The sequence below is a fragment of the Oncorhynchus tshawytscha genome, linkage group LG19 (assembly GCF_018296145.1).
Source record: "Oncorhynchus tshawytscha isolate Ot180627B linkage group LG19, Otsh_v2.0, whole genome shotgun sequence".
Lineage (NCBI taxonomy): Eukaryota > Metazoa > Chordata > Actinopteri > Salmoniformes > Salmonidae > Oncorhynchus > Oncorhynchus tshawytscha.
The window spans coordinates 31,190,797-31,215,862 of record NC_056447.1 but is presented as its reverse complement, the minus strand read 5'-3'; the positions used below and the strand labels follow the sequence as shown (position 1 = coordinate 31,215,862).

Below are 25,066 nucleotides of genomic sequence, written 5' to 3'. Positions count from 1 at the left end.
AAGAGACCAGATTTATTTTGTACATATTTCTTTCTATCACACCTTGTATAACTCCAACTTCCCCCTCTCTCTCTAGTTCTTAGAGCAGTATGACAGTGCAGTAGCTGGAGGCTCCTGGTCGTTCCACTGTGTCTTGTGTAATTACTCCTCCCGCTCTAAACTCCACCTACTGAGACACACCCACTCCACGGGTCATCATAAGAGGGAGGAGCTTCACCGCTTGCAGCTTGTGAAAAGGAGGAGCCTGAATAAAGGAGAGGATCTAGCTGCCATCTTCAGCATCAGGAAGTGTACCAGTCCTGAGATAGGTAAGAAATTCAGGTCGTCTTTCCCATTCCCTTCTCTCTGAAGTGTGCACTTGTTCATTTCTCCTGAGGAATTTAAAAGTATGGGATTATTGTGGACATTGGCAAGAGGGAATTTTGACCATATTTTGTACATCAGTCCAGAACAAATGTATAAATAGGATAGAGAAAATTAACTGCAGGCCTAGGATAAGTCAACAGAGAGAAGAAATTAGAAACTTGGAGAGATGGAGCAAGGTGAAGAGAGAGTGATTGAGAGAAAAGGAAAGATTGATTATGGTCAGGGGTCAATTGGGTTAATTGATTTGTTGATACACATGCTCGTTACATCCCCTATCACCCCGACAACGCTAACGAGCACCTACCGACTCACTGCTATTGAACTGTAGGGTGGCAGGTAGCCTAGCGGTTAAGCGCTTTGGACCAGTAACCGAAAAGTTGCTGGTTCGAATTCCAGAACTGACGAGGTGAACAGAAATCTGACGTTGTGCCCTTGAGCAAGGCATTTAACCCTGTAAGTCACTCTGGGTAAGAGCATCTGTTAAATGACTCTGTAATATTCCAGAATAGAACTTTCAGGCCAGTTACCCAGACACTGTCAATAGAGATTCTCCATTCGAGCATGCTTTTTAGTCCATGACTAGGCTTAGTGAGGGTCAGAAACTAGACTTCTGAGTACCGTTCTAATGACTCCTACTGTACTCTGTTCTATCTCTGTCTGGTCTAAATCTGGTCTAACTCTGTCTGCTACTCTGTATTAAACAGTCAATAGCAGGTATTTGGTCTGAATGAACTGGTCTGAATCCCAGGAGGCTCTTTAATAGAAAATCAATAATGGATCAATCTGTGTGTGTGTGTGTGTGTGTGTGTGTGTGTGTGTGTGTGTGTGTGTGTGTGTGTGTGTGTGTTGCTGTGTATTAACATATGTGTTATCTTTCTAGATGGAAGCAGTGAGGAGGGGGAGAGGAGAGATTCCTTATCCCCAGCCAAGCGATCATTCTCTTGGCTGGAGGAGACACAGAGCCCTCTCTCTCCCAAATGCCCCAGAACCGACAAGCACACCACTGACCAACATACTACTGCCAAGTGCCCACTGTGCCAGGACACACTGGTACACATACACCTGAGACGTCACCTCACACTCACTCATAGTGTGGCCCAGGACTGTGTGGAGAAGCTCATGAGCACTGTAAGTGTGGGTGTGCTCTAGCTACCTTTCATAAGCAGAAGTGCAATCAAGCTGAAGGAGTTTGCTTTTAGTGTCTCTAGCAAACAAAGAGTGCTCATCTCTCCACATCACCAACCTCCATTACTTTACCCAGCATGCTAAGTGCTCTTTGTCTCCCTCTCTGACTCCACTTGACTGCCTTCTTCCTTTTAGTCTTCCTGTTTTTCCCCTCATCCCTCTCTCACCCCTCCCTCTCCTCTCATCTTTTACCCTCTCCTCTCTCCCTTTTTTCTCTCACTCCCTTTTCATCTCTCATTCTTCTCTCCACCCGTCTTCTCTCTCTCCATCTTTTTCTCTGCACCCCTTGTTCTCTCTCGTCCCCCTCTCCACCCCCCTCTCTCCATCTTTCTCTCTGCGCCTCCTCTTTCTCTCACCCCCTCTCAACCACTCCTCTCTCTCTCTCTCTCAATCTCTCTGCCACCACAGCCCCCATTTTCCACCCCTCTCCCTCTCTCTCTGATAGTAGTGTAGGTTCATTAATTCAGTCTGGGGTGATGATGGCCATTATGTTCCTCGCTTTCCAATTACTCTCTCAAGATTAAGCCTGACCTTCACTCTCTCACTGCTGCACCCGCATATGTGTATGTGTCTCTTCTGTCTCTGCCATGCCAAGTGTGTGTGTCTTCTTTCTGTGTGTGTGGTTGATATAAAAACACTCTTCATTCTATTTCCCTCCGTCTCGTATTATTATTCATTGATTTAGAAGTAAAGTGTGTAATGGGAGAATGAGGTGATGTAGACAATACAGGAGCATCACTATTATTATTCCGTCTGCACTATCAAACAGGAAAGACACTGTTTTGACTGACTATAAAGGCAATCAGTCATCTGGATAGGTTCAGACTGACGTTCAAAACCTTTGTTGTTGGATTCTTTTCCAGGTGGCAGTGGATCTGCCAGAGATTCTACAGAAAGAGACACTGCAGAGGGATTCCCATTCAAGCGACTCCAACACAAACGAATATCAAACAAACGATTCCAACACAATCGTCTTTTACGCAAAGGAGTCCCTCAGAAATGAGTCTCAATCAAACGACTCCCATATGAATGAAGAAGAAGTGATACCAGCCAAAGATGTCCCTGCTCTGCCCACCCGTCCTTGTGAGGACCAGCATCTAGCAGAGGACAACACCTCTCACCTCCCAGAGTCCCCCAGCTCTTCCCCCTCCCTCCCCACTCCTCCCTCTCCCTCCCTCAGCCACCTCCCTTCATCCGCCTTACCTCCCTCTCCTCCCAGCGATGCCCCTCCTTCCTCTGATCGTCATTGTTACAGGTTCCGCTGTGGCAGGTGCAGTCTAGCATTCCGGACACAGGAGAAGCTGAAACTGCACTGGCAGTACCATGCCATGAGGGCGGCGACAGAGTGCCACCTCTGCCCCAGACGCTGCCGCAGCCAAGAGGCCCTGCAGAGACACCTGCTCAACACACACCTACAGGATCTACACCTACAGAGTACATACCCTGACCAGATTGGAGCACACATCCAACGACCAACCAGCCTGGAGGGGGAGGAAGAGGAGGGGGAGAGTATGAGTGAAGAAGATGAGGAGGAGGGAAATGAAGGAGAGGAGGATGAAAAGGATGACCCAGATGAGGAGGAGAGGCCCAGTCCAGGGGTTAGTAATAGTGACATGGGTTCAGGGCAGCAGGAGGCAGGGTCAGAACCCAGCCCCCTCATCAAGGGCTCGAACTTGACTCTGGACCGGTTCCTGGACCCGGCTCGGCCCTACAAGTGTTCAGTCTGCTGTGAGTCCTTCACTCAGAGAACCATCCTGCTGGTCCACTATAACTCTGTGTCCCACCTCCACCGAGCCAAAGCCAGACGGGCCCTGCATGACTCCAGCCCCAGTCATGCTGACACCCCCCAGGACCTGGAACCAAGCCCCTACCGCTGCAGCCTGGCCCCTGACCCAAGGCCCTACCGCTGCAGGATGTGTGGGGTGGCCTACAGCCAGAGCTCCACCCTGGACATCCACCTCCGTTCTGTACTGCACCAGACACGAGCCCGTGCAGCTCGGGCCCAGCTACCACTGAACCCCCACACCCACCAAACTCCAGCCTCAGCCTCAACCCAGGCTCCCCACACCCCAGTCCCATCCTTGGTCCAAACTCAGACCCCTGCCTCCAGCCCTTCGCCTGGAGGAGGAGAGGCATCTACCAGGGGAAACCCCCCAGCAGCCACCAGACCAGCCCCTGCCCCCCCAAGTCCCTGTTCCTCCCTGAGTGAAGCCCAGCTGAGTGTGGGTGTCTCTGGGCAGGTTAAGGGTCAACAGGCTAAGAGGAGGAGAGTAGAGGACCTGACCGCTTCCGCAGGACAGCAGGACCTGATGTTACTCCAACAGCAATTAGCCCAGGCCCAGATACTACAGCAGCAACAGGAGTTAGCCCAAGCCCAGATAGAGCAACACACAGTCCTCCTCCAGCCCCAGCTCTTTAGTCCAACACTGCTCCCACACCTCCCCTTACTGCAACATAACCTCCTAAAGCAGCACCTCCCTTCAGCAGCAGAGATTCTCCAACACGGGAACCTCTTCCCTCCCCTCCCCTTATCCCCAGACAGCCTATTCTCTCTACAGCAGCAGCTGCTCCTGTCCTTCTACCTTTCTGGAGGGTTGCATCTCAACCCCAACACAACCCTTATGAACCAGACCACCTCAGCTGTCTCCCCTCAGACCACCTCAGCTCTCTCCCCTCAGACCACCTCAGCTGTCTCCCCTCAGACCACCTCGGACCAACACCCCCAGATAGAGAGGCTTGAACCTCCCTCTCCACAGCCAGAGACGAATGGAATCCAGCTTCCAGCCCATGCCCCGAAATGTGAAACCCAGGCTGAGACCGCTGGCAGTGACTCCCCCCTCCACCAGACAGAGAAAGAGTTCAACCCATCCTCCCCTCCTGAGGGAGATGGAGAGAAGAATGGAGATATGCAGGAGAGTGAGAAGAAGGAGAGAGCAGAGAAGGCCCTCAGAGTTCTGTTGGAAAGATACGGCTGGGAGCTGGCCCTACAAAGCACTCAGAGCAGACAGAGACAGCAGAACAGAGAGATGGAGGGATGCCTGGAGGAGGAGAAGCAATGTGGAGAATGTGGGAAGCTGTTCTCTGACTCTCTGATCCTGAAGAGCCACCAGGAGTTTGTTCACCGCCAGATGATCCCTCCTGTAGTGTTGGAGATGTTCTCCAGACAGTACAGGCTGCAGTACGACCGCCTCTACCCCCTCAGACCCTTCACACCGGGGGACACTGAGACTACTGTTGTTGCACCCCTAACCCCAGCTTCAGCTTCAGCACCTGCACTTGCACCTTTACCCCCAGCACCAGCCTCAGATTCAACCCTCGACCAAGCCCAATCCCTCGCTGTCTCCCAAACCTCAGTCCCAGCCCTTTCCCCAGCTGCAACCCTAACAACCATAGACACAGACCCAGCTGTGCCCCCACCACCAGCATCCGTATCTGTAACCCTGTCCCCAGACCATGCCCCAGTTAATTCCCTCTTCCCAGTTCATGCCAGAGCCTCACCAACACCCTCTCCTCCTCCATCCCCCTGCCAACCACAACCACTTTCAGAGCAGGACAGTACCACAACGACAAACACCCCTTGCCCTGACCCCTGTCAAGCTATCATACACAAGCCCAAACTCTCCTTACCCCCTCTCCCCTTACCCCAACTCCCCCTGCCCCGTCTTCCTTTATCCAACCTCTCCTCTCTGCCCTTCCCCATAGACCCCTCTCTCCTCCCCATTGGTCTAATGCAGCCCATAGCCCTCCAGTCAATGCTTCAGTACCAGTCCCTGTTATCGTCCTGCCACCAACCACCCTTATCCCTATACACCAACACCCACTCTGCTCCTAGCCCAGCTCTACCCCCATACACTACCACTCACTCTGCTCCTAGCCCAGCTCTACCCCCATACACTACCACCCACTCTGCTCCTAGCCCAGCTCTACCCCCATACACTAACACCCACTCTGCTCCTAGCCTAGCCCTGCCCCCATACACTACCACCCACTCTGCTTCTAGCCTAGCCCTGCCCCCATATATTACCACCCACTGTGCTCCTAGCCCAGCCCTGCCCCCATACACTACCACCCACTCTGCTCCTAGCCCAGCCCTGCCCCCATACACTACCACCCACTCTGCTCCTTGCCCAGCTCTACCCCCATACACTACCACCCACTCTGCTCCTAGCCCAGCCCTGCCCCCATACACTACCACACACTCTGCTCCTAGCCCAGCCCTGCCCCCATACACTACCACACACTCTGCTCCTAGCCCAGCCCTGCCCCCATACACTACCACACACTCTGCTCCTAGCCCAGCCCTGCCCCCATACACTACCACCCACTCTGCTCCTAGCCCAGCCCTGCCCCCATACACTACCACCCACTCTGCTCCTAGCCCAGCCCTGCCCCCATACACTACCACCCAAACTACTCCTAGCCCAGCCCTGCCCCCATACACTACCACCCACTCTGCTCCTAGCCCAGCTCTGCCCCCATACACTACCACCCACTCTGCTCCTAGCCCAGCCCTGCCCCCATACACTACCACCCACTCTGCTCTTAGCCCAGCCCTGCCCTCTCTGAAGCGTAGGCTGGAGGAAGGGACAGAGGTTAGGCCTATGAGTGATGTGATGGCCGGTGATGGAGAGGAAGGGGGAGAGAGGGAAGGAGAGGGGGATGAGCAGAGGAGGGATAGGCGCCAGAGGACCACCATCAGTGCAGAGCAGCTAGAGGTTCTATACCAGCGCTACAGTCTGAACTCCAACCCAACCCGCTCTGCACTGGAGGGGATCACCAGGGACACAGGGCTGAAGAAACGTGTGGTGCAGGTACTTTATCATTCTCATAGTAACATTTCTTTAATTCTGTAATGCTGAATCATCTTTTGTGTAATAACATGTAATAATGCTGTGGTTGTCTGTCCTTCCTCAGGTATGGTTCCAGAACACTAGGGCTCGTCAGAGGAAGGGCCAGCTCCAGACCCTGGGGAGAGGAGGTTTAGGTGTGGGTCTGGGTGACAACCACAGGCGCTGTCCATTCTGTAGGGCTTTGTTCAAGGCTCAAAGTGCCCTGGACGCCCATGTTAGGGCCCGCCACTGGTCCCAGACTGACAGACCTGCCTATGGCCTGTCTCATCAGATAGGTTCCGCTGATGACTTCAGCTTTTCTCACAACCATGGATCCTACAGAGACAGGGAGGGTCCCCCACTCTCCCTCCAGCATTCTCCCTCTCTCTCCCACCATCCTTCTCTCCCTACCTCCCTCCATCCCTCTCTAAGCCCCGGGGTCATCCCCACTGAGAGAAAATACATTTCTGGGAAAACAGATTTGACCTTTGACCTGAACGAACCCGACTTGGAAGAGGAGGAAGAGGAAGAAGGTCTGTCAGTAAAAATATTCCCTTCGTCTGACCAGGCTCATGAGGGTAACGATAGCAATCTGTTGTCTCTGGGATACAAATATGGGATGGCAAGCTTCAACGTTCAAGACTGTGACCAGAATTCCAGTCCAAGTCTGTCTGAGAGTGTGGATAGGCATGGACCGAGACAGCAGCAGCAGCAGAGGCAGCGTACACAGATGACCCCCCAGCAGGTGGCCAAGCTCAGAGCCTGTTACAGGGAGCACCCCACCCCCAGCCCAATGCAGTGTGAGGGCCTGGGACGGCAGCTGGGGCTCCCACGCAGGGTGGTGCAGGTGTGGTTTCAGAATGGCCGGGCCAAGGAGAAGAGGGCAAGGAGCCTCAGAGTTGACCCCACCACAGGATAGAGGGAAAGGCAGCAGAGGACAGGGGAGAGAACGCACACAGCCATGAACTAAGTGCACGTCACTCACAACAATAAACCAACCAGATGCCACAGAAGCCAAAGAGCATTCTACCAGTGTACCTCACCCCTTACTCAGCCCCAAAACATCACAGGGCAGACCTCCTCTAGAGCTTTAAGACACCACTCCTCTGTTCCTCTGTCTTGCCTTTCCCCCTTCTCTCCTGTCCTCCAACCGATACCTCAGGAGTTAACCCCTCCATGCCAACAGATGTCCCTGTTCTGACAATAGAATCTGGAGAACCAGGACACAGTATGTGCCCCTCCCACTTCTGTTTAAAGACTTTACAAGTGCAAGTATCAAACTGTTAGACGTTTTAGTGTATAGAACCGTTCTTTCAAAGTATAAGAACTGAAAGAAACACAAGCAGCTATGGAAAACAAAAATATTCTTTACAAAGAGCATCTGCAAAGACTGGCTTGGATTCCAAAGCTCGTAACCAAAACCTTACATGTCCGTGGATTGTGTTGTCAACATGGTGGTTTTCATTTCCAAACCACAGTACAAACCATACAGTGAAGAGTAGGACTGAGACTGGTGCGTATCAATAGACTGACTGGTCTACGTGGTGCTGAAGCAGACCTCAACCTTCTCAAGCCAATGATGACTCTACTGCACATGTACTGAACTGCTCCTTATGTGGATAATAGGCCAAATAGCACTGAGCTAAGTCCACTTTGTCCTTTGTGAGAGGTCATATAAGAAGCTATTTTGATAACGTTCGACCAATACATGTCACAACTTTAACCAAACACTACACAACATGGTCTGTGTTTAGAAAATGTTAATGAATATGAATATTATGGATTACCGGTCGTTATTATGCTTTGATAAGACAAGTGTAATTTTGTGGTGTATGAGAACATAATGTAGGTGTTATGATGTGGAGTTGCCTTTTCTTCTTATTTAAGTAAATACCAATATGTTGTGTAATATAATTCCATGTCTACTATACTCAGGCCAACTGAACTGTTTTTTATTTGGTCGTAGTAATGTACTAGTTTCTCTTCTGTTCTTAATGCCAGACACAAAGTCTGTTTTGAAACCTTATGATGTAAATATTGACTGTTGATATGAAGTTCCTATAATGGTAGTTCAAAAGAAACCTCTCTGGATTTGAGAGATCTGAGCTTTCTGACCGATAATTGATAGTTCCATTATTACAATGTTAAATGGTGTGAGGGGTAAATTAATGTACAGTATGTAGCTTTTATATGGTCGACTCAGTCTCCCTTGAGACTGCCTCTGTTCTGACGAACCATACTCACTGAGAGTTACTGACGTTATACTGATGACAACTTCGGATGCTGTGTTATACCGATGAAAACTTTAGATGTTGTGTGCACTTAACTCTCTCACACACTCTAACCATTTTTTTCTCGCTCTCTTTCTCATCTCTCCTCTTTTTGATCTCTAAATGTTATAATATTACTGTAGTAACAGTAATAACTATGATAATATCGAATGCTTTAAAACACAACCCAAAGACAATAACACTGTAACCATCGATGCATAAATCCCACAAAAAACTTAAAAAGTTGACTTGATAATGTAACATTGATTGTTGGGAAGAAAGAGTGACTGTATCAGAACTGCTGTATCTGTCTTCACCAGGCCACTGGTGAGTGTACACTGTAACCACCAGATAAACCAAAACCTGTTATTATACTAGGATGGAGGAGCACTTCTCAAAGCCCCCCCCCCAGCTACTAGTGCACTCAGTAGGAGTGTACTCAGTAGGGAACCAAGCCCCAGCCCCTATTGTACCATACTCAGTAGGGAACTACTTCAGAGCCATTGCAGTGTGTAGAGTGGTTGAAATGTTTTCCTCCTCAATGTCAATGTCTTTTTAACCAGATGGAAGAATCTATCTCAGTCTTTGAGGATGTCCAGTTGGCTGCTAACGTATTTTTTAAATACTTTAATAACAACGAACTGTTATAACACACATGACGCTGTTCATAACCTGACCTTTTATTCTGATGTTAACAGAGATACTTGGGGCGGCAGTATTTACTCAGTAATGTATTACTATGTGGATAGTGGTTTCTGAACAAAGATACAAAGAAGTTACAATGACACTATAAAGATAAGATACTTCTATACTTAAGATCCTGCATAGCTATTCTATGGCAGATTGTATCTAGCCCAAACCTTCCACAGGTCTGTGTACCAGTATGTTTCTGATCGTGTGTCGCTGGCTTGTTTAGCCATGTTTGTTTCTGCTTTAGGCCAACAATGTAGCCTTGTAGCTATGTAGCCATGCTTGTCTCTGCTATAGGCCAGGCAACAATGTAGCCATGTAGTGACATAGACACGTATCCCATGTACCTGGGTAGCCACGTAGTCATGTAGCCACACAGGTTGTAGCCATGCAGTGATACTGAACACAGAAACAGTCTGTCATCCAGGCTAACCTTCCAAAGGATTCTAACTCTGTTTCCCCATAGCTCTATATCTGACCAATGTTTACCACAATACCAATGATCTTTCTTCTGTACTGAAATTCCAAATACTGTACCACTTGGCAGTTATGTACATATTGTTGTTTTATTCCTTTTGCTTATTTTCTGAATAACTGTAAGATGTAAATATTGTGTCGTTCCTGGAAGCTGTTGCCGTAGTGATAACCAAAAGATACCTGTGTTGTGCACCTGTCCCAGTCTCTTGCTCCAGTGGTTAACTTTGTTCCTTCTCCCCAGTTTTCAAATGGATGTGTGTTTTCTCCCCCTCCCCTTTCCATAGCCACTGAGGTAAATAAAGTCTGGTTTGGTGGACATATTTGCCCAATGTCTTGTGTGTGTGTGTGTGTGTGTGTGTGTGTGTTGTGGGTCGATTCCTGGACCCAGAGGTCAGTTCATTAATTACGTCAGTGACATCCAGCCAGATTACTTTCCTTTGTGACAAAATGATATGATGAATATTAATAACCTCGCATGAATTATACTGCTGCTGCTGTTGATGATGCTGGAAGTGGGGCTGGTGGAGGGGGGTTGAAGGAAGGGGAGGGTGTATGTGTGAGTAGGGGATATAATGCTATTGCCTACTCGTGTACGTATTTTTAATGCTGTTGGGGGGACAGGGGTACAGGGGAGGTTACTTTAAGGAGGGATAGTGGGTTGTAATGTCATACACTAGAGCATCAGTGAGGGGGGCAGAAGGGTTATAATGTCATTGGTATTGGTGTGTATGTAGGCTCATTTAGATTTAGATTGGTTCTGTGTGAGCAGAGGAACAAGTTAATGTTTATTCATGAGTCCTTCAGCGCAGCCACCCGTTAAAGAGACAGGACTCTGTTTTCACTGATAACACCCCCACCCCAGCCTCAACCCCTCCTCTGGCAGATGCTTTTCCATGATTTCTCTCAGTGTGTGTGTGTTTCACATTATCAGTGTATGTTTTTATTCACTACTAATAATCCCAGTACAGACACAGTCCTGATGCGAAACTGATTGCTGGAATACTATACTGCAATAGTCATATCACTAATGGAGTACAGTATTAATAGTACACACACACACACACACTGTAGGGCAGTAATCAGTGAATGTCATTGAGGAAGAGTTTGTTCAGTGGTTCATCAGGTATAGAGTGGTTTTTATTAGAAGATGTGCTCTCTATCCATCTTCTTAATGATTTTATAATGGTCGCCAGGCTGTTCTAATCAATCATATGGGAGAGAGATCCTGGTAGAAGTCTATTTACAATGTGAATGTTCTGGAACATATTCTCCCCGCAGGATCTGAAGGCTCTATATTGCCAGAATTGTCTGCTTTTAGGAGCATCTTAAATGGGTTAGTTCACTCAAATAGTTCACACAAATATGTAATTTTGTTATTTTATACTTTTTTCTTATGTCTACATTTGATCTATCTATGCCTTTTTTCATTGTTATGCCCCACCCCCAACACACATACCCCTCTCCGAGGTAGCTAGCTACTTTACATCCATTATGAGATTTGAATGCTCAACAGCAGGACAGTGAGTTCAGCACGCGTCACCGTGGCTGTTACACAGACTCACCCCGCATTATGCTAATCCTTATACACTCTGCCCACAGACAACACCACATGCTGCCCATGATAGGGGGTGGGTCATGGGGGTGTGTGTGTGTGTCAGGTTTGATCAATTGTCATGCTGTCAAACTGATCTGCATGCAAAAAGATCAGCAGTCTAATTACATCGCTTATGGTAAAGAGTGTTTTACGCATAAACATACACGCACGCACACACTCACGCACGCATGCACACAAACACACAAACACACACAGACACACTCACACACAGTGCTTACGTCATTGTGGCATCATTGAGATATGACATCTGACTCCATCTGACTCTTTATGTGTGTTTCACCTCTTTCCACAGTTCAGAGAAGGGAAACTGGAAAGGCAATCGTAATGTAAACCACATACCACAGGAGGCTGCTGAGGGGAGGACGGCTCATATTAATGGCTGGAACGGCCTTAATGGAATGGCATCAAACACATGAAAATATGTGTTTGATGTATTTGATACCATTCCACCTATTCCACTCCTCTCATTAATACGAGCCTGTTCTCCCCAATTAAGGTGCCACCAACTTCCTGTGCCACATACAGTATACTGGATGTGTTATGGGGGAATATACTTGTACGCCCCATACACAGGTTCCTTTCCAGTATCAAGTGTTCTTCCAGATTGAGATGCTGGTAATATCCCTGTTAGAATGATTGATTGTCTCTGACACATTTTGATTACAGCCAAATTAAATGGATTGGCTGGCGGACTATAAAACATTGCTGTTTAATAACGAGATGCTTTTTTTCTTCATCCAACCCCATTCCTGCTGGCCGCTCCAAATGAGTCTCACCGTTTAATGATATGCAAATGAAATTCGCATGAACCCTATGATCCTGTGTGATGATTAAACTAAGATGGCGTTGGCTGCTGAGCTTCTGCAAGTATTACATATATTCCTTGTGTGCTTGAAGCAGAATAGGCCAACAGTCTGGGGAGAGCAGGTGCTTGATGGAGAGATGACACTATAGTCTTGTGTTCTGCTATAAACATGTACCAATCCTTTATCAGTACATGTTCAATGGTATTGGTGAGATCACACTGTAGGTAAAACCAGATTTGCATCCCCTCTCCATCTCTCCCTCCCCCACCTCTCCCTCCTTTAGACTGTGTCTAGCTCCTCCTCTCCTGTCGTTTATTACACTGTATTTGCATAATGAAGGCTGCGATTAATTAAGATCCCACAGGAGTCTGGAGGGAGGGAGAGATGGCGGGAGTAAAATGAGTGGTAGGGAGGGGATGAAGAGAGGGAAGAGGTTGATCCACTGCTCGTTAGTCTCCAGATAACCTCTGCACCATAAATAAAATCTCAGGTAATTGGGTCAGCTGCAATGCGATTCACTTCTGTGCACATACATGTTAGAAATTGAGTTCTGGCAAAAATGAAGTCTCCACCCTCTCAAAACAAAACTCTCAGCCAAAGCCCCCCACACACACGCAAACTAGCTAAGGTGAAGCAGTTTAAGCCCGTCTTCAACCAATCATGATTAATCCAAATAACCAGTGAAGAAAAAACAAAAAACGGAACTACTGCTGCGTGATCTCACACTGTCACACATCCCTTTTAGTCCTGGCAGATTCTCTCTGTCTACACGCACAATCTCCAGACATTAGCATATCCAGTCACGTCCAACCATGTGGCACGGTTTAGGGGTGTGAGTTGGGTTGATGTGGTGGGAAGCAGGGTGAGGAAAATGTTGCAGAGCGATTAAATCACTAATTATGATTGGCTGTTGAAATTAGTCCGTCACTGTTCATTAACAACAGAGGAGATAACCAGACACACATACAGCAGCGCCTACTGCCTGGTTCTGCTTGTGTCTGTGATCTGGCCTTTGGACTGCAGCAATCTGGCTGGTATGGAAATAACACACATGGTGAATCCCAAAATCCATCTTCTCATTGATTCCTCCATCCTTGTTTTCTCTGTGAACTTGAAATCCATAACAGGCCACCATATTTAAGACGATCTCATTATTCTTCTGTTGTAAATGTTCCCTCAGTCTGATGCACCATACACTCTTAGAACCTAAAAGGAAGCTTAGAACCTAAAAGGTGTCTTTGGCTGTCCCCATAGGAGAACCCTTTGAAGAATCTTATTGGTTCCAGGTAGAACCCTTTTGGTTGCAGGTGTAACCCTTTTGGGTTTCATGTAGAACCCTCTGTAGAAAGGAACTAAAAAGGATTATCCGATGGAGACAGCCGAAGAACCCCTATGGAACCCTTTTTTCTAAGAATGTAGGAGATGCCATTTCCAACACATGGGTTCAGTGTTTGCTGCTTAGCGGTGCAGATACTGAGAGAAGAGAGGGATGTACTAGTACAGAGAAAGTTGCAGTCTCATCCCTCTCCTTATTACTGTACTCCTGGGTTCATGAGGATATTGTGCCCCCCCATGCCTTTGCCACTCACTGGTTGTTGGTTGTTGTTGACATTTCGATCTCGTCTGAAGAGTTGCATTGACTTAGCGGGCTAAAACGTTTGAATCCCGTCTGAAGAGTTGCATTGACTTAGCGGACTAAAACGTTTGAATCCCGTCTGAAGAGTTGCATTGACTTAGCGGACTAAAACGTTTGAATCCCGTCTGAAGAGTTGCATTGACTTAGCGGACTAAAACGTTTGAATCCCGTCTGAAGAGTTGCATTGACTTAGCGGACTAAAACGTTTGAATCACGTCTGAAGAGTTGCATTGACTTAGCGGGCTAAAACGTTTGAATCCCGTCTGAAGAGTTGCATTGACTTAGCGGACTAAAACGTTTGAATCCCGTCTGAAGAGTTGCATTGACTTAGCGGACTAAAACGTTTGAATCCCGAAGAGTTGCTGAAGAGTTGCATTGACTTAGCGGACTAAAACGTTTGAATACCGTCTGAAGAGTTGCATTGACTTAGCGGACTAAAACGTTTGAATCCCGTCTGAAGAGTTGCATTGACTTAGCGGACTAAAACGTTTGAATCACGTCTGAAGACTTGCATTGACTTAGCGGACTAAAACGTTTGAATCCCGTCTGAAGAGTTGCATTGACTTAGCGGACTAAAACGTTTGAATCCCGTCTGAAGAGTTGCATTGACTTAGCGGACTAAAACGTTTGATCCCGTCTGAAGAGCTACATTGACTTAGCGGACTAAAACGTTTGATCCCATCTGAAGAGCTACATTGACTTAGCGGACTAAAACGTTTGATCCCGTCTGAAGAGCTACATTGACTTAGCGGACTAAAACGTTTGATCCCTTCTGAAGAGCTACATTGACTTAGCGGACTAAAACGTTTGATCCCGTCTGAAGAGCTACATTGACTTAGCGGACTAAAACGTTTGATCCCGTCTTCTTAGCGGAAAAACGTTTGATCCCATCTGAAGAGCTACATTGACTTAGCGGACTAAAACGTTTGATCCCTTCTGAAGAGCTAAACTTAGCGGACTAAAACGTTTGATCCCGTCTGAAGAGCTACATTGACTTAGCGGACTAAAACGTTTGATCCCGTCTGAAGAGCTACATTGACTTAGCGGACTAAAACGTTTGATCCCTTCTGAAGAGCTACATTGACTTAGCGGGCTAAAACGTTTGATCCCGTCTGAAGAGCTTGCATTGACTTAGCGGACTAAAACGTTTGATCCCGTCTGAAGAGCTACATTGACTTAGCGGACTAAAACGTTTGATCCCGTCTGAAGAGCTACATTGACTTAGCGGACTAAAACGTTTGATCCCTTAAGAGCTACATTGACTTAGCGGACTAAAACGTTTGATCCCTTCTGAAGAGCTACATTGACTTAGCGGACTAAAACGTTTGATCCCTTCTGAAGAGCTACATTGACTAAAAACGTTTGATCCCATCTGAAGAGCTACATTGACTTAGCGGACTAAAACGTTTGATCCCGTCTGAAGAGCTACATTGACTTAGCGGACTAAAACGTTTGATCCCATCTGAAGAGCTACATTGACTTAGCGGACTAAAACGTTTGATCCCGTCTGAAGAGCTACATTGACTTAGCGGGCTAAAACGTTTGATCCCTTCTGAAGAGCTACATTGACTTAGCGGGCTAAAACGTTTGATCCCTTCTGAAGAGCTACATTGACTTAGCGGGCTAAAACGTTTGATCCCTTCTGAAGAGCTACATTGACTTAGCGGACTAAAACGTTTGATCCCTTCTGAAGAGCTACATTGACTTAGCGGGCTAAAACGTTTGATCCCTTCTGAAGAGCTACATTGACTTAGCGGGCTAAAACGTTTGATCCCCAGGTTCAAACCCGTCGGTCACATAAGTATGTGAAAGCTCTTTCTTTAGTATTTAACCAGCCTGTTAGCAGCCGTAAGCATCTGTTGTGTTGTGTTGTGTTTGGTGCAGTGCCAACGCTCTGTCTTTCTCCCCTGGTGTAGTGCCAACTCTTGGTCTGCCTCCCCCGCTGAAAGATGCCATCGCTGGGAAGCTGTCAAGCATTGCCCTGGCACTCCTGGACAGATTTGTCCAAACAATCCAACAAACAAACAAACATTGAATAGCGATGAATCCTCTCTAGTGAATCTCCTCTCTCCGAACGAGACATTTCTCTGCTGCTAGCTCCGTTGTTTTCGAGCGTGTCACAGCAGCTGGCTGGCATGTCATCCACTAGCTGGCACAGGGAGGAGAGAGCGATGGATGCAGAGAAAGAGAGGAGGATGGAGGGAGTGGAGACTGTTGATGGTATGATGCCTGTCCTCTGAATGCCAGCTGCCATTGATGTGCCTCTCAAATCGCCCGGCAGAGTCCATGTTCTTCATCGTCCTCCTTTTCCTCCCTCCGTCCTCACCCTAATTTCTATACTTCCTCTCCTCATCCTCCTGGATCTAGTCGTCTTGTTTCGGCTACCCTCCAGGGGTCTCAAGGGCTCTTCCTTATGTCCTCCTTCATCCTCTGCATCTCCTCTTTATCTTTTTTTAACCTTAATTTACACAGGTATGTCAATTGCAAAAAATGTTTTTGCAATGACGACCTCTACATCTGAGTATCTTGTCTGTCTTTGGGCATTGGTGTAGCAATGTGAAAGAGTCTCTCTGTTCCTTATCCTGGCCCCTCTACACCACCCTCCCCATGCCAGTGTGTGGGAACCAGCCCTGAGTGGATGGCACCGTGCCAACCTCATTTGCAGCTCCTCTATCCACCGCCCTCTTTCCCTCCCTCCCTCAATATCTCCCTGCCTCTTTCTCTGTCTCTCCCTCTATATATATATCTGTCTCTCTGTGTCTGTCTCTCTGTCTGCCTCTCTGTTTTTCTGTCTCCATCTGTCTCTGTCTGTCTCTATGTCTCTCTCTTCCCAGCTCCCTGTGTGTTGAGTTAAGCTGAAGCCCTGAAGGTAGTTTGATTACCCCCTCCCTCTGGGGTATATATAACGCACAGCACACAATAAACACATGCACCAGGAATCCAGGAATGGAATCCCAGATGACACACACAGACACACACGCGCATACGCAGACACGCTCACACACATACCCACACACACGCGCACAAAGATACCCCCACACACATACGCATGCACACACACACACACTTCCTCGTGTTGTTCCCTTCCTCATATTGTTTTCCCTTTAAACTATCCTTTATCGTCAAACAAAGCTTACTATAATAGATGGTTATTATGCTAATGAATATCATGTATGTAGTCATGTAGTGAAAGTAGTGAATATGCAAATGATATGTGTAATTTATGCAAGGCTGGAGGGGGAGGAATTCTATCTTCTGTTCTATCCTCCAGTATTCCACACCTACATTCTTTCTCTCCTTTCCTTCAGCCTCTCTCTCTTTTCCAACCTCCATCCTCTCTCTCTTTTCCAACCTCCATCCTCTCTCTCCTTTCCTTCATCCTCCATCCTCTCTCTCCTTTCCTTCATCCTCCATCCTCTCTCTCCTTTCCTTCATCCTCCATCCTCTCCCTCCTTTCCTTCATCCTCCATCCTCTCTCTCCTTTCCTTCATCCTCCATCCTCTCTCTCCTTTCCTTCATCCTCCATCCTCTCTCTCCTTTCCTTCATCCTCCATCCTCTCCCTCCTTTCCTTCATCCTCCATCCTCTCCCTCCTTTCCTTCATCCTCTCTCTCTTCTAATTTATCTTCTTTTCTCTCCCCTCCACTTTATCACACACACCTCCTTTTCCATTCTCCTTTTTTTCTCAAGCCTCTGTATTATCTTCATAGCTGCAGGAAGTAGTGGTGCTGAGGGTGCTGCAGCACCCCCTGACAAATTGAAAATAATAATAATGGAAAAAAATAGATGAGTCTTGTGTGAACTAGGGCTTTATTAATCCTGTTTGAGTGGACAAAATACCCCCCCCACCCCACCCCCTAAAATCTTCCTGCAGCTATGACTATCTTCCTTTATTCTCGCTTTCTCTAATGTCCTCTTTCTCTTCCTGTCCCCTCCACCCCTTCAATCTCTCAAAGCATCCAGAAGGGGATGGTCTCTCATATCCAACCTCTGTTCTCCTCACCTCTCCTCTATTTTCATTTCTTCTCCCTCCTCTCTTCCTCTCTCTATTTCTGCTCTCTAAACATCCCTACAGTGATCCACAAAACCAACAGCTGAGTGTTTGATCAGGCTCTGGAATATGAACCAAACCTCCACTGTGTGTTTCTGTGTGTGTATAGTATGTTAATGTTTCTGCTTCTGACAGTGTGTGTACAGTATGTTAATGTTTCTGCTTCTGACGGTGTGTGTACAGTATGTTAATGTTTCTGCTTCTGACGGTGTGTGTGTATGTTAATGTTTCTGCTTCTGACGGTGTGTGTGTATTCCTGTAATCTTATTATGCTGTTCACGTAGATGGCAGAGTGTGTTGCTATGGCGGTTGCTATAGGGCTAGGTGGTCCCGTCGAGCATACATCACAGCTAGACTTCTTCTCTGATACCTGGCAATGATGATATGTGTTCTCCCCATTTTATAGCTAGACTTCAGCTCTGATCCCTGGCAATGACGATATGTGTTCTCCCCGTTTTATAGCTAGACTTCAGCTCTAATACCTGGCAATGACGATATGTGTTCTCCCCGTTTTATAGCTAGACTTCAGCTCTGATACCTGGCAATTACGATATGTGTTCTCCCTGTTTTATAGCTAGACTTCAGCTCTGATACTTGGCAATGACGATATGTGTTCTCCCTGTTTTATAGCTAGACTTCAGCTCTGATACCTGGCAATGACGATATGTGTTCTCCCTGTTTTATAGCTAGACTTCAGCTCTGATACTTGGCAATGAAGTGATGTGTTCTCCCCGTTTTATAGCTAGACTTCAGCTCTGATACCTGGCAATGAAGTGATGTGTTCTCCCCGTTTTATAGCTAGACTTCAGCTCTGATACCTGGCAATGACGATATGTGTTCTCCCCGTTTTATAGCTAGACTTCAGCTCTGATACCTGGCAATGACGATATGTGTTCTCCCCGTTTTATAGCTAGACTTCAGCTCTGATACCTGGCAATTACGATATGTGTTCTCCCTGTTTTATAGCTAGACTTCAGCTCTGATACTTGGCAATGACGATATGTGTTCTCCCTGTTTTATAGCTAGACTTCAGCTCTGATACCTGGCAATGGCGATATGTGTTCTCCCCGTTTTATAGCTAGACTTCAGCTCTGATACCTGGCAATGACGATATGTGTTCTCCCCGTTTTATAGCTAGACTTCAGCTCTGATACTTGGCAATGACGATATGTGTTCTCCCTGTTTTATAGCTAGACTTCAGCTCTGATACTTGGCAATGACGATATGTGTTCTCCCTGTTTTATAGCTAGACTTCAGCTCTGATACCTGGCAATGATGATATGTGTTCTCCCTGTTTTATAGCTAGACTTCAGCTCTGATACCTGGAAATGAAGTGATGTGTTCTCCCCGTTTTATAGCTAGACTTCAGCTCTGATACCTGACAATGAAGTGATGTGTTCTCCCCGTTTTATAGCTAGACTTCAGCTCTGATACTTGGCAATGACGATATGTGTTCTCCCTGTTTTATAGCTAGACTTCAGCTCTGATACTTGGCAATGACTATATGTGTTCTCCCTGTTTTATAGCTAAACTTCAGCTCTGATACCTGGCAATGATGATATGTGTTCTCCCTGTTTTATAGCTAGACTTCAGCTCTGATACTTGGCAATGACTATATGTGTTCTCCCTGTTTTATAGCTAGACTTCAGCTCTGATACCTGGCAATGATGATATGTGTTCTCCCTGTTTTATAGCTAGACTTCAGCTCTGATACTTGGCAATGAAGTGATGTGTTCTCCCTGTTTTATAGCTAGACTTCAGCTCTGATACCTGGCAATGACGATATGTGTTCTCCCTGTTTTATAGCTAGACTTCAGCTCTGATACTTGGCAATGACGATATGTGTTCTCCCTGTTTTATAGCTAGACTTCAGCTCTGATACTTGGCAATGACGATATGTGTTCTCCCTGTTTTATACCTAGACTTCAGCTCTGATACCTGGCAATGAAGTGATGTGTTCTTCATGTTTCTCTTCACCTACATTAACCCCTCAGCCTCTCTCTGTCCTCCTGCTTACCTACATTAACCCCTCAGCCTCTCTCTGTCCTCCTGCTTACCTACATTAACCCCTCAGCCTCTCTCTGTCCTCCTGCTTACCTACATTAACCCCTCAGCCTCTCTCTGTCCTCCTGCTTACCTACATTAACCCCTCAGCCTCTCTCTGTCCTCCTGCTTACCTACATTAACCCCTCATCCTCTCTCTGTCCTCCTGCTTACCTACATTAACCCCTCAGCCTCTCTCTGTCCTCCTGCTTACCTACATTAACCCCTCAGCCTCTCTCTGTCCTCCTGCTTACCTACATTAACCCCTCATCCTCTCTCTGTCCTCCTGCTTACCTACATTAACCCCTCAGCCTCTCTCTGTCCTCCTGCTTACCTACATTAACCCCTCAGCATCTCTCTGTCCTCCTGCTTACCCACATTAACCCCTCAGCCTCTCTCTGTCCTCCTGCTTACCTACATTAACCCCTCAGCATCTCTCTGTCCTCCTGTTCTCCACCAGCTGATTCACTCAATGCTTCTAAAGAGCTATCGACCACTGTGGGAAAACAGAGGAGAGACGGAGCAATAGAGAGAGGAGAAAGGGTGAGAGAGAACAAGAGAGAGGATAGGTGAAATGGGAAAGTCATGGACCAAGTGCCGAATTGGGATGTCATGGTTGAGGTTATGTGTTTATGTACTGTAAGCATGGTTATGGTTATGGTGAAGAAATACAAATATTCCTCCTGCTGTGGGAGGAGGATGCAATCGTGTGTATCTGTATGTGTGTTTGGTCCCCTCCCCTCCCCCTCGTGTTTCTACATGGCAGACCTCCCTAATGTGATAACTGTGTCTGCATGTCTGATTTACACCAAGAGAGAGTACATAGCCAGTGTTTAATTACTGTGTGTGTGTGTGTGTGTGTGTGTGTATGCGTGCGCGTGTGTACTCGCGCGCGCCTGTGTGTCAGAATGATTTATGAGTTGCAAATAGCTATTCCAGTGGCCCGTTTCTCCTCACTTAGTTTTTAATCTGTCTTTACATGAATTGTCCTGGAGATGTTATGGTGATTTTATAGGGGCGTGCACGTGTGTACCTGTGTGTTAAGGAGTCAGAGCTGTGGACATGTGCCTGTTGGCAGGACAAAGACTTGGAGGTACAGCGCAACACTATTGTCTGCTCATTTACTCGTTATCTCTCTCCCTTCCCTCTCTCTTGCGCTCCTCTCATCTCCCGTCCTCACCTCCTCTCTTCTCCTTTCACCTTTCTCTCTGTCTCTCTCTTTGATCTCTTAGGTATGCATTCAAAACAGATCTTTATTGATAGCACGAGACAGAAGACTGAAACAGCAGGTCAATGTGTTTAGCCTGAGGGCAGATTGGTCCATTCACTGATCTGTCTGTTAGTGGGAAACTGAGAGAGAAGCCAGCTAATCTCCCCCTGTTCTCTATTGATCACACACTTAGAGACTACATACCCTGTCTAAACACTATTGATCTCTCTCTCCCACTCCCTCTCCCTCTCTCTCTCCCGCATCCTTTCAGTATAGTATGAGGATCAAGAGAATAAATGAAGGTTATGAAAGTTGGTGGGAGAGGTTGTAGGATGGCTAGACTGGACGATGATGATAGTTATGATGATTTGATTTGTCTTTAGTGTGAAGAGGGGAGCTGAGGGGTGCTCCGGAGCACCATGAGCATAGAAGATGACTCATGGCTGTCATATTTTAGACTTGTGTGCTCTCTACTGGTCAAAATGTTGCATTGCATCACATCAGATGACAAAATAGTGTTGGACTGTGTTTGTTTACCCTCCTGTTGTGTTCATTTCATGTTAATTAATTCTGTGTTCCCGGTTCAAAATGACTGCCCCATTATAGCTGATCATAAATCCACAATAATACATATATTATCACCTAATGTTGTGTTCGATTTTTATGTCAACTTAAGTTCTTGTGAACATTACACGTTTTGAACTTCTATTTGCTATTTATGGCCTGTAGGCCTCATTGACCTGAGCTCATACAACTCGTTTTTGAGGTGTCATGATCAAAGATATGATCAAGAGCCTCACATACAGTATACCATTTGGTCATTGTGCTGCCACAGAATGAATTGTGAGCAAGGCCTCAAAAAAGCTTTATATACCAGAGCTGAGAGAAAAGTTCTATATATTAGTTTGAAACAATGTTGCGATTGTTTGTGAGAATGCCAACAGGTGTGGTTCCCGTGGGGGAAAGATTCTATTGGGGAAAGTTTCCCGTGGGGGTTGCGATGGAAACCAAGAAGGGGAATGAGGTGTGTGTGTGTGTGTGTGTGTGTGTGTACTCAAACACACATTTATACACTAATTGTAGTCTCACCCATTCATTTCTAGTGACCAAAAGTTAAATAAAGCAACCTACATTTTATGAAAATCATCCAAATGTATTTTGTGTGTTCAAGATGCCCTGTGTGGACAAAGTCATGGAACCTTATGACAATCAGATGAAATAAACTACTTTTTTTTTTCAGAGAGAAAACTTGTAAATCGGTCCAATTAGACCGGAACACAGCAGGAGGGTTAACTAGAGATCAGCTGTTGAGTCAATCATTTATGTTTCACTAGATAGCACAGCCACAAAGTCAAAATGGTCTATATCATAAAAATTAATTAAAACAAAAATAGCTTTTAGATCATAATTTAAGGCTAGATATAAGGTTAGTAGTGTGGTTAAGTTTATGTTTAAAATCAAATTTTAAGAAAATAAATGCAGAAATAGGCGGGGTTAATGACTTTGTGGCTGTGGTAACTAGTGACGACCCAGCCTACTCGCTTATCACCAGAATTGATAACCGAAAAACGTATGAAAAATTCAAAGAAATGTACATTTAAATATGTATTTTCATGGATGATTATGACTCATTCTAGATATACACTTTGGATATTTAAAATATTATGGCAGTGACAGTTACAGTAGTTTTTTCGCTGTGGCACGTGAAAGGGTTACGCTGCCGACCCCCCAAGTTCATATGAAAACTGTCCTGGAGGGACCTGGCCTACTGGCAGCCAACACTGTTCCCTGACCTTCCTTGGGAACCACTGAGTCAAGGTAAGGGCAGGGTTAACACTGATCCTCTTCCTGGTTTGTATCCAATGAAAGCAGAACACTTACTCGCTTCCTGGTTTCTGTCCAATCAGGCCCTTCGGTGGAGTAGTGAGCAGGACCATCTGAAGGCACGTCAGAGAGGCAGGACAGGTTGGGGTGGGCAACTCCAGTCCTCGTGGGCCTGATTGGTCACACTTTTTCTGCATCCCTAGCAAACACAGCTGATTAATCAAATTGCAGTCTAAACTGAAGCTCATGATTAGGTGATTATTGGAGTCAGGCGTGTTATTTGGGGCTGGGGAAAAACTGTGACACCAATCAGGCCCTTGATGACTGGAACTGCCCACCCCTGCGTATAGTAGACAGCTGTGGCTGACTGAATGGATGAACAACTATATGAGATGATGAACAACTATCTTTCCTCATAGTTTACCTCCATCTACCATGGCAGGAGGGATACTGCTGGTTCCAGGTGAACACACACACCAGAATATGGAGATGTAGAGCTTTGTCTGTTTAATTCACATTTTACTGTGTGTGTAGGACACTATGGTAGATGCTGACATGGCCAAAAATGCCGTGATGTGGCAGAATGGAGGCATGTGTGGTCTGGACCACTGGAACTTTGTCATGCATCCTGTTGACGTGGCCATGACCTGTGACCCTAACGGAAGTTACGCCAGGACGTGGTGCCCTGAGCTGGCTGCTGTGCCTGATGACTTCATACCCAAACCCTGTAAGTGTCCAGCCTCCATGCTGCGCCGCACCAGTAAGACAAGAGCAACAGCCTTATCCTAACCTATACCCTTACCATAGTTACCCTTATCTTACCAGATTTATCCTAACCTCATTGTAACAACCTGAACCTAACCTTACAGTAGTTAATCCTACCATAGCCTTGCTCCTAAGTTAACTCAACTCATGTGTTTCTCTGTATAGAATTGTGAGTGCTACACTTCCCTTATTGCTCTACACTGACAGATCTGGAGGAAAGGAGCCTCTCTCTGCAGGACGTGAAGTTGGTGAGGAGGCATTTTGGGGAGTACGTGAACCTGGTCCCCCCCCCTCTGGTCTCAGAGGCCCTGGGTGTGCATCAACTCACTGATTCTATTGTATTGTGTCACATGAGTGATCCTCAGTACTATTTTTCCTGTATGATTTCTTTCCTTGCCTAAATGTTTTTTTAATGCCTTTAGCCATTTTATAATTGTGTATTTTATGTACAAATGTCACACTGGGAATTTAGCTAAATTGAGTGAGTGACAACTTCTCACTCAGGGATTCGTGGTCAACACAGATAGGCAGTTCCTCCTGCCTGTCATCACCCGCATGGAGTTCAAACACCAATCAGACGATCCAGACCCGGACGCTGCCTCTAACCCCCATGTGAGTCGCAGGCGGGATGAGACCATCGCCTTCCTGAACCAGACAGACTTCATGACCAGCGTGATGAAAGAGGGGAGGGAGAGACAGGAGAGACCAGAGAAAGATAGAGGGACTGGCACACACCCATATGGCCAATGGAAGGGTTAGGAGGACCCCTGCTGCTAAGGCCAGGTTATCCTCTGTGCCTGGGGGAGTGGCTACGTTTCACAGATGACCAAGAGGGCAGGGGTTAAAGATCAGCCTACACTGATAGAACTGTTGCAAAACTAGGTACCACATCATGGGTTAGAGTTTAAGGGTACACCTAGCCAGTTGTACAACTGAATGCATTCAACTGCAATGTAAAACAAACTCCTCTGAATCAGAGGTGTGGGGGGGCTGCCTTAATCGACATCCATATCATCGGTGCGGGAACAGTGTGGTTAGTCTGTGTAACAAGGACAAACTGCTGTTTAAATTAATTGGTTTACATTTTAGTCCTTTACCAGTCATAATTCAGTAACGCAGGCTGAATCAACTGCAAGCACTGCTACTAGGTGTCATTGTGTTAAAGTGCAATATTTGTACTAAGGAATTCAAGCAAATATAAACATTGTATTTTTCATTAATCTTTAAGTGCCGTCTTTCCAAACTAGTATCAGAGGCTACACAGACATCTCAGTAAAAGTACTCAGGGGGGATGAAGTGG

At 46.5% G+C, this 25,066-nt stretch overlaps 2 protein-coding genes across 5 annotated transcripts in view; both read left to right on the top strand.

Annotated features, from left to right (window-relative positions):
- Positions 1–10,132, top strand: part of LOC112218967 (zinc finger homeobox protein 3-like) — a 12,770-nt gene extending 2,638 nt beyond the window's left edge. Inside the window, 4 exon segments of the mRNA XM_042301575.1 lie at positions 77–308; positions 1,247–1,494; positions 2,415–6,362; positions 6,466–10,132. Coding sequence (XP_042157509.1) covers positions 77–308; positions 1,247–1,494; positions 2,415–6,362; positions 6,466–7,299 — 5,262 coding nt within the window. The 3' untranslated portion in view covers positions 7,300–10,132.
- A 13,081-nt stretch (positions 10,133–23,213) lies between these two features.
- On the top strand, positions 23,214–25,061 carry LOC112218620 (deoxyribodipyrimidine photo-lyase-like). Of its 4 annotated transcripts, none has more exons than XR_002948639.2 (4): positions 23,214–23,464; positions 23,536–23,728; positions 23,932–24,014; positions 24,271–25,061. XR_002948639.2 is itself a non-coding variant. In XM_024379566.2 (4 exons), exons 2-4 carry the CDS (start codon positions 23,542–23,544, stop codon positions 24,523–24,525), a joined length of 483 nt encoding a protein of 160 aa, XP_024235334.1. In that variant the 5' UTR covers positions 23,228–23,464; positions 23,536–23,541; the 3' UTR covers positions 24,526–25,061. The 4 variants fall into 4 exon arrangements, 2 of the variants coding, with proteins under 2 accessions (XP_024235335.1, XP_024235334.1); XR_006079366.1 differs by having other exon boundaries at positions 23,225–23,464; positions 23,974–24,034; XM_024379566.2 differs by having other exon boundaries at positions 23,228–23,464; positions 23,974–24,014.
- The last annotated feature ends 5 nt before the right edge of the window (positions 25,062–25,066 follow it).

Coding starts and splice junctions, on each gene's coding strand:
- LOC112218620 (XM_024379567.2), top strand. CDS start 23,542: ATGGTAGATGCTGACATGGCCAAAAATGCCGTGATGTGGCAGAATGGA. Junction 23,729..23,973: donor TGACTTCATACCCAAACCCT/GTAAGTGTCCAG, acceptor CTACACTGACAG/ATCTGGAGGAAAGGAGCCTC. Junction 24,015..24,270: donor CTCTGCAGGACGTGAAGTTG/GTGAGGAGGCAT, acceptor CTTCTCACTCAG/GGATTCGTGGTCAACACAGA.